The sequence below is a fragment of the Planococcus citri genome, chromosome 5, assembly GCF_950023065.1.
Source record: "Planococcus citri chromosome 5, ihPlaCitr1.1, whole genome shotgun sequence".
In the NCBI taxonomy this organism is placed as follows: Eukaryota; Metazoa; Arthropoda; class Insecta; order Hemiptera; family Pseudococcidae; genus Planococcus; species Planococcus citri.
The window spans coordinates 37,005,039-37,014,805 of NC_088681.1; the positions used below are offsets into that span (position 1 = coordinate 37,005,039).

The 9,767-nt window shown below is 32.1% G+C and overlaps 1 protein-coding gene across 3 annotated transcripts in view; it reads left to right on the top strand.

The window, feature by feature from the left end:
- Positions 1 to 6,200, top strand: part of LOC135849425 (cardioacceleratory peptide receptor-like) — a 124,546-nt gene extending 118,346 nt beyond the window's left edge. For 2 of the 3 annotated variants that reach the window (XM_065369863.1, XM_065369864.1), the window contains exons 8-12: positions 174 to 269; positions 4,266 to 4,448; positions 4,546 to 4,641; positions 4,779 to 4,959; positions 5,863 to 6,200. In XM_065369863.1, coding sequence (XP_065225935.1) covers positions 174 to 269; positions 4,266 to 4,448; positions 4,546 to 4,641; positions 4,779 to 4,959; positions 5,863 to 6,064 — 758 coding nt within the window. In that variant the 3' untranslated portion in view covers positions 6,065 to 6,200. The remainder of the gene's footprint in view (positions 1 to 173; positions 270 to 4,265; positions 4,449 to 4,545; positions 4,642 to 4,778; positions 4,960 to 5,862) is intronic. The other variant, XM_065369865.1, reaches the window with a different exon arrangement.
- The last annotated feature ends 3,567 nt before the right edge of the window (positions 6,201 to 9,767 follow it).

The window sequence follows — 9,767 nt, forward strand, 5'->3', positions numbered from 1 at the left end:
TACCCTTTCGACTGACACTCGGGTATTATGTATAAGCATGGAAAAGCAGACCCAGTCTTTATTGGTAATGTAGGTATCAGTACCTGTACCTATACTTATAATATGTCGTAGGTACTTTTCAAATTATTATTGTATCTGTTTTGAAAGGTATTTTTGTTATTTGAAAAATACAGGGAGAAGAGCTCGAATACTAATTGGTTCAGCTTGGATGATAAGCGTTTTATTTTCCTCTCCAATCATCGTACTCTATGAAGAAAAAGTTATACAAGGTAAAGTATACCTAATATTAGAATCGCATTCCCTATCGCTAAATAGTACAAAACAATCTCCTTTTAGTTTTTTATACACAGCTTACCGAGGAAAAGTTGACCTCATTAGAGCAATTTTTCAATCTTCTCTTCACTATTCTTCGTCAACGGTACAAAATAAACATGTTTGTGACAGAAAAACATCCGGATCTTGGTATTTTATCGACAATATTCAGTTTGACTGAACCGAGTTAAAAATAGAACAATAGACAACTTATTGGCCTTGTACGTCGAATAAATTGCATAACCAATGGTATCCGGAGCTTAACATAATAATGCTATATAAATCGCCTACTCCGGCGTGATATCAAATAAACAACTTAATTTATTTGACATATGCGTCGAATAAGTTGCCTACCTAGGAGGTGTAAGGTGTTTGAATATACGAGTACTCATATTCTCATATTCTCATATAATTGTATTGTCGATGACATTGTCGGTTGTTCTATTCGAGGAGTTTTGTCTGGAAAATACGAGAAGACGCTTGAGAAATTTTTCTCTCTATATCGTTTAAAAGGGTCGATTGATTTTCAATTTGCATGCATTTATATGTTGGAAATTGTCGACTTCCAAGAATTATATTCCAATTGGAAAATTTAGGTAGACAATTTGAACTATTTTCCTCGAGTGAAGAGTAATGCAATTTTACTCTTTAACAGAGAAGGTTATCTAATACCTACAATGCTATTTTTCATTTTCACGTTGAAATACGTATTTACGTATTTAGAGCACGAATGATATTACATTTTTTTTGAAGGGGAAGACGAAATTTTTATTTTAGGAAACATTGAAAGTGGAAAACATTTTTGGTCAAATTTTGTTTGCGAAAACGTACGTATAAGAAATCTAAGTTTATTAATGCAACAAAGTATGTGGAATGAAATTCTCCAATTTAAAAATTTTTCTGATGAATGCCTAATTTCAAATTTTCATGTTTGAAAAAAAATCAGAATTTTCTCAACAAAATTCAATGGAAGTGGATAGAAATATGCAATGGACCACGTTTGGCGATTCCTCCATACCTTTCTTCCCTTTGAACAAGAAATTTGCATAAAACGTATTTTAAAAAAAAGGAAAATTATTTTTGAAGACAGCAATTGATATGAAAATAACATTACAATGTTTCGATTTTCGTAGCGCTATTTTTTTCTTCCCTGAGGATTCAAAATAATTATTATAATTTTTATTGAAAACATAATATCATTATTATGTCTTAGTCATTCTATTGCTTCCTCATAAATTGAATGGAAGTAGGGACAGATTGAGTGGAAATATCTACTTTGATTTCATTTGATTTGAATTCTGAGAAAAGGAATTTCAAATGAAAAGTTTTTTTTAATGACATATTATTGTGGGTAAGGTATTTGAGGGCGTTGAAAACGATCACAAACTTGCAAGAGACTGGGAATCTTTTAAACCTGGAATTCTCCGATTTGAACTAAACCTACCTAGATTAAATGAGCACATTCTGAAACCCTTTTAAACAGCATTTTAGGTTCTAAAATTCATTTTTGGATTTTTAGCAAATTTTTAAAATTTTTAAAAAGCTGTTTTAGGGGCGATTTTCAAACTTTTTCGTGAGATATAAATTTTTTGAGCAAAGTGCAGCAACGTGGATAACTACTTTGATTCAACTCCTACACGTCAATAATTACGAATTTTGGGTCATTCTGAAGCTTCCAGCGATTTGTTCAATTTTTTTCAGAAATTTCAGATCACTGTAGTGGATCTGGAAAGACCAAAAATGAACTTGAGCACCTATAACATTGACCGTTTTAGGTGATCACCTCAAAATATCAGGAGTACCAGTTCAAAAGTGAATTTCCGACCAATTTTCAAATTTTTACTTTTTCTTAACTTTACAGATCGGTCGAAAATTTACTCCTGAACAGGAACTCCTGAAATTTCGCTACCTAAAACAGTCGAGAAAATACGTAGAAGTCCCGACCAATAAAGTTATAGGTGCTAAAGTTCATCTTTGACCCCTCCAGAGAGATTTAAAAATTCCTAGAGAAATTTGAAAGTTCGTTGGGCTCCAAAAAGTTCAAAGAGTGGTTGTTTTCGAGTTGGTTAGTTGTGTAAATACGCCACAAGATATCTTTCTAAAAACTTTCCTTGTTATACATATATACCTTATTTGAAAATTTGCTTTTTTTCATCTTTTTCTGAGAACCTTTATTCTGGAATTTACGGTAAGAAATTCAATTTTGAAGCAGCACTAAAATTTTGTGATAAGTATACTTAAAACAATCGAGAGAGTATCCAATAAGCATCGGCCAAAATTATAAAAGCTCAAGTTTATTTTTAGTTATTCCACTGCAGTGATTTGAATTTTCTAGAGAAAAATGACAAAAAGCAGGAGGCTCCAAAAATGGCCTAAAACTAGTAGTTGTCGATGTCTATGAATCGAATTCTAAGAACTAAACAAATCGATTCCCTTCACTCAGAAAAATTTATATCTTATGAACAAGGTTTAAAATTGTTCACAAACAGATTTTTTGAATTTTTAGAACTTCGAAAAATTCGTCAAAAGTCCAAAAATGAACTTAGTGCCTGAAATTTTTATTTCGAGGGTTTTAGGATTTGCTCTTTCCATCTAGTTTGGTTTCGTTCAAATCGAAAAGTTCCAGCGCTGAAGGCCTCAGGTGGATGAATAGGGAGTCTTGATAAAAGGTCATTCCACGTCAATTCGACCAAAAAGTGGTAAGGGGGAGGTTGGCCATTTTTTTGAAATTCTTCCTGTGGAAAGACCTTTTGAAGGGATGACCAATGGCGCAAATCGCAGCCCTCCAGCATTTTTTTAAAGGCTGCTAGGTGGTGTCAAAGTATCCAGTGAACTTGAAAAAAATTCGAAAACATTCAAAAAATAAACGAATATCAATTTTTTAGCTACGAGTGTGATTTTTATCAACTTTCTCATGAAATACGCCAGAAAGAGGCTAAAATAAGACAACTGAATAAATTTGAACATGTTTTGATGTTTAGAATTGAAAATTGAATTTTTTCGAATTTTGATTTTTTCGTGATGAGTTCATTTCATCAATTGAAAGGGTTTTTTCAACTTTTTTAGCGGATACCTACGTAATAATGGGGGTCAAATGGGTCAACTTCACCAATCAACACTTTTTTTCATGTTTTAAATCAAAAAATCGCATTTTTTCGCAAACCTTCAATTTTTTAAAATTGACTCTACGAAGTAATGCCATCCCAATTTTTTAATATGTTGTTCAGCATGAAAAGTTGCCTATCATACATTTTTTTCAGAATTTTGGAGAGTCGGAACGATATGAAAATTACGTTTTGAAACTTTTTGAGCTAATTTTTCGTACGAAAAAAAGTGGAAACACTGATTTTTATGATATCACCAAAAAGCCTTTCAAAACCCCTAACTATTGGAAAAAGTTCCTTTTGGTAGGTATAGTGGTTATCGAGTAATCCACAGGCTGAAATGAATGATAGGTATTTCAAGTTCACTGAAAACTTTGACACCCCCTAGCAGTTTTTAAAAAAGGGCTAGAGGGCTGCGATTTGCGCCATTGGTAATCCCTTTGAAAGGTATTTCCACAAGAAAAATTTCAAAAAATCGCTGACCCTCCCCCCTACCACTTCTTGGCCGAATTGACGTGGAATGACCCTAAACCGATTTTTAGAATTTCACCTCCAGATTTACCATTTTTGAAAAATTAAAATTAAAAATTAATGTATTCCCATTCAATGGGCTCCTTATTTCCGCCATTTTCTCAAAAAAAGAAAAAAAATGAAAAATGCATTTGGCTGATTCAAAATTTTGTTTCAAGATGGGAATAATGCCCTTTTCAGAGAGCCAAATTTCAGATAAATCGGAGTTGACAGTGAGATAGTAAAGGTCCCCTTATAGTACATACCTACATTATATTCTTACTTGTTGATCCACTTCATATTATTTTTCTTGTTAAGCTCGATTCGTTTAATTTAAAGGAAAAACACAGTGTTGGATCGAACTGGAACCATGGCAATGGAAAGTGTACATGACACTTGTTGCTATAACAGTATTTTTAATACCAGCCATCATCATAACCGCCTGCTACACTATAATCGTGTATACAATATGGACCAAAAGCAAAACCCTTTCGCCCGTCAAACGTTTGGACAATAATAAACGTAAGTTCGCATTACCTACGAGTACATAATGAATGAACGAAAAAATCGACATAGGAGTTTAATATCTAAATATCGATCGTGCATTTTTATTTCTCAGCTCACGAAGACCATGACATTCGAAGGTCAAGTTCACGAGGTATAATCCCGAGAGCGAAAATCAAAACTGTAAAAATGACTTTCGTAATAGTTTTCGGTAAGTTTATTTGGCACGAATACAACAAACTTATGTCATATAGGTAAGGTAGGCTTTCGTGAAAAAAGGAATAAGGATCGTGAGACGCGATAGTAAAATGATAGGTAGGTAGTAAAATAACGATGTTTATTTTACAGTATTCATTTTATGTTGGAGTCCTTACATTGTATTCGACCTATTACAAGTATACGGTTACATTCCAACCACCCAAACGAACATAGCTATAGCAACTTTCATCCAAAGTTTGGCTCCGCTGAATTCCGCCGCCAATCCGGTCATTTACTGTTTGTTTTCAACGCATATATGTAACTCCTTAAGGTGAGCAATTTTTTCTCCTGTTTGAACTTGATAATATTCTCGGCTCAATGCCGAAATATTAAAAACCGTCTAGACTTTACAACAATAAACCTAGCTGGAATTATAGAGTCACGTCGAACCAGCATACACTGGTACGCAATTAAATAACCATAAAAGAACGATTCGTACGCAATCATTTTCATGTTTACTACCATTAAGGAGGCTTTACAAGTGAAATTTTTCCACAGCCAGTGTTCCAAAGGCGCCAATTTTTTTCAATTTTCCAGCCCGAAAAAGCCGTACAAATTCATTAAAAATCGATGCAGCACGTAATTCGAATAGCCTTCGTCGCCCTTCGGGAAAAAAACCCCTACATAATAAGAAAGGGAGAGCAGAAAATAAAGAAGGCTTCAACCTTATTGAATTCTCGCGAATGACGTCGTCTTCGGCAATGCCATTAAAAGCGCCATCTTAGATTTGTAATTTTTTAGCCGAATTGGTCACAAGGAAGTGATAAAAGTTGATAGGTGTATTCGAACGCTTGTAAAGCTCTTTTGTATTATTGAAGTGCGAATATGGTTATTTTGAAAGCGAAAACTTTCATTCCGTGTCATTTATTTTCTACAAGTCAATACTTACCTACTACTACGATACGAAAAGGCTTGAAAGATTTCTTTTTCAAGGTTGCCGCGAGCTAAACTGAGCATATCGTTTGGTGGAACAAAAAAAAGCCCAAAATTTTCCCCTTTTTTGATGAATAACCGCACGTTGAATGAAAGTTTACAGCACGAGGTTATACAAAATGCTTCTTATAGGTAGGAGGAACCTACTTAAGTTAGAAGGGATATAAAATAAGTTACCTAAGAACATTCGTATTGGCAACTCAGCTCACACGTGCGAATGTATGATTTTGACTGATTACAGATTTTATGTATTTTTCAGTAAAGTACCACCCTTTTCTTGGGTCACCTGTTGCAATCAACAGAGCCAAGAACCTTCCAGTTGTACAGAAACTTTAACCTCGTCCAGTAATCGACAAAGGAGCATGTCGACTTTAAGAACCAATAATAATGTACGAAGTCGACCTCATAATTTCGAATTTAACCATCACGACGCGCTTTTGTAATTTTTTTTCTTTCGTTTTTTTCCTTCCCTTTTTTTTCTCATTTTTTCCCCTTTTTTCTTTGAATTATAAATGTTTTAATATAGTTCCTGTGTTGTTTATGTGTGTTTAAAATTAATAAATTATTTTTCATTTCGAATTCGTTCAATTTTTTTTTGAAATTTTAAAAAATGATTTACTCACCAAGCATTAGTGCAAGTAATGAGGAGAAATACGACAATACGATGGAATGAAATTTCACTCGGTTTGATTTGAAATGGAATTTAAATGAATACAATTTGCGGTTTCGCGATTGAACATCGATTGTTAGAGAAAATTTACAAGTTTTCTTCTGTTCGATGAACAAAACAAAGAAAGGTTGAAAATCTGCAGAATGAAGTTGCTCATTGAAAGATATTTTCTTTATATTGGAAACACCCATATCAAAGATATCTTACAACTATTTAATATAAGAAGGCATTTAAATTGGAATTCACGTCAATTGTACGATTACAAAGTGGAGGTCTTATGTGGACCAAGCAATAAGCAAAATTCGACACCGCAGACGTTTCAAATTTCCCTATTGGAAATATCGAAACCTAAGAGAAGGGGAAATCGAAGCATGGTAAGTACAATTTTAGTACATATGTACCACAATACTTGCTGAAACGTAATATTTTTCTCAATCTGAACTTGAATATTGAAAAAAAAAATAGAGATTCAAATTTATTTTTCAAATTATTATTTTATAGCAGTTTTTTCAGAGTGCTTTTTACTTTAGTTTACTTTTTTTGGGTCTTTTCAATCACACTTCTTTTTGAATTAGAGTTACCAGCTCGGCTAACTTCTTTTTGGTTTTTCTTTGGATATTTTTGCTTTCAAATTTTAGGACCTTTCACGATAATTTGTCCTCTCTCTTCCTTTCTCAAAAAAATTCACGAATTGTTTCCATTTTTATCTAAAATTTTATTTGAAAAGTTTTGTAAGATAAGAAAAAGCTACTGCAACTCATGAAACAATTTTGGAGAATTTTTTTTAAAATTTTAGATGATGGTTTATCAAACATCAATGCACATTGGAAAATTTTTAGCACTTCCTTCTTATTGAAAAAAATTAAAAACTCAGTGCTAAGTAGTATTTGAGAAGGAGGAAGCGAAATTTTAATCCAATATTGTGTGATAATTGAAAAAATTGTTCAGTTTTAAATGCTTTTTCATTTTTTTTTTTTTTTTTTTTTTTTTAAGTAAGTATGGTCAACCTGAAACTTTTCCCTCTCATTGTTGGAAACTAAATTGTATTGGAGCAATTTCACTTGAATAAAAATTGAAACATTAAATAATATTCTTGAAAACACGATGCAGTTATTTTGAAAACAAATTTTCTAAATAAAAAATCTACTCTCAATCCACAAAAAAAAATTGTCCAACAATTCCTCAACAATCGCGATTTTCTTTTCATACTAAAATTGTTCAATAACTTCATACAAAATGAAAAACATCATAAACATTTCCAATCATTCGCAAAGAAAAAGCACAAAAATACACAACCTCCGGAGAATATACTTACGCAAACAAATTTCCATCTCGAGTAAAGTACCTACTTTACATTAAGCTGGAGAGAAAAAATACGCTTTATTGCGTCATAATAAAAAACACGCAGATATTCGTCAACAACAACTGAAAATATATTTACCTCGATACTTTAACGTTCAAAGACACGAAAAGGCGAACAATTTGATTCTGTACTTATAATATAATCTTATACTTACAAAAATAGGAAAAAAAGAAAAACCTTCTGAAATACTTAATATTTTACTAAAAAATAAAACGTAATAAAGCTATACTTCTAGTATTTTTTATAACTGGGAAGCGATTAAAACATCGCTGGAAATAACTTTAGAGATGTTATTCTTGAGATACGGACAAAGATGCCATTAGGAACTCCCAATATTCTGGAATATGCAAACAAAAAATAATAATTAATAGACGAAGCTAAGTAAATTTAAAATATATTACGCCATTTACGAGAAATAGTTCATTTAACAAATACCACCACCATGATACCCCATAAATACACATCAAAGCAAATACCACAAACATAAAAACACTAAATTCCAGAGTAATATAAAAAAAAGGTAGAGATAAAAAAATGAAGAAGTTATTTATTCGTCTTCTTTCTTCGTTTCTGATTCTGTGGAGAACTCGACTGAAACAATCAAGAGAACAAAATTAGTATAAAAATTCCAATAAAAAATGTAGCCCAATACCTTTACACAGGGGAATAAAGTCTTTAGAGACTCCCAAGTGTTTAAATTAAATGATAACTGGGCTAGAGCAGCTTTCATAATACAATGAAAGAGAAAAAAAAAACAGTTTGGTTTTTCTTATTAAATAGGTACCTAGGTACTTAACCACATAACCGACAATTTCTAATTCAAAAGTAATTGAATATTTAAATTACGAGTAGGTACGAATATAACTTATTTTGATATCATCACATTTTATCGCTTCTATCATCATTTTCACATTGCTGTGGTTTTTCTATATTAATGAGTTGTGACACACGATAGGTGTGTACGTATTCGGATGAAAGTACCGTGTAAATTATTATTTATTCTTCATAACTTGAAACGAAACGTGCAAATAAAAAAGTCAAAGCAAAAAAATACTTACCTACCCACCAACTTACCAAATTTCCGGCTTTGATCGTAGTACTGCGAACAAAAAATAGCTAAATACTTCCGGAATTATTAATTTATTTTATTTAATGAGCGTGGTGGGTTAGTTTTAATGATTTTAAATGTATAATTATAAATGACGAGCTTTGAAACACCTCCGCTGTATGTTTTTTTTCTTTTCATCAAAGTATGAACGAATTTATTTAATTTTTGGGGTAAAAAGATCTATTTACAGAGCGATTTGTATACTTATCAAGTGGGTGGGAGGAAAGAAACCTGCAATTTTATACAGAAATGGCGAATAAATTACTGGCAGAGCTTCTTTAATTTGAGGATAGGTAAGTAAATCATTTTGTTATAAAATTAATTTATTTTTATTCAAAAGTAACACCCAAATTAAAGTAGGTATTTAAGCTCAAAAAATGTTGATTTACCTAATTCAATTAATTTTTTCTTGAAAATTTGGAATTCTTGAATTTTTAAAAACGATTTTCAACTGCCTACTTCAATTTTTGAGATGAGCCATTTTAATGAGGGATTTCATTTTTTGGATTTAACCTCTCGGGGTCTCCCCATCTTCCTATTTTGAAAAAGGGAGATATTCGATGATCATCGAAGGATCGAATACTAAAATTTAATATCTAAACATTCAAACTAAGCAAACTTGAATTAAAGGGAATCAACATGTCACACCATATTTTTATTTCCCAATTTTTCAAAATTTTTCTAGAAGGGGGTGACGGGAGGAGGTCACATTCAAAAAATGGATTTATACGTCTTGAATTCAGCACCCTCTAAAATATTTTTAACAAACGATTCAATTTTTTTGGTTTTGTTGACAATGTTTAAGAATGTTGGTGGGGAAGGGGAGAGGGATTTTCCATAGTTGAGCAAATTTCGAGGCAGACACCTCGAATGAATTTTTTAAACAGAATTTATCAGGAAAAATTCACAAAATCAGAATTTTCCTGTTCGCAGAGAAATTTTTGAAAGTTACACGAATCGTTGTATCTTGTTTGAAACCAACTCCCTAAATTAAAATGTTACGAT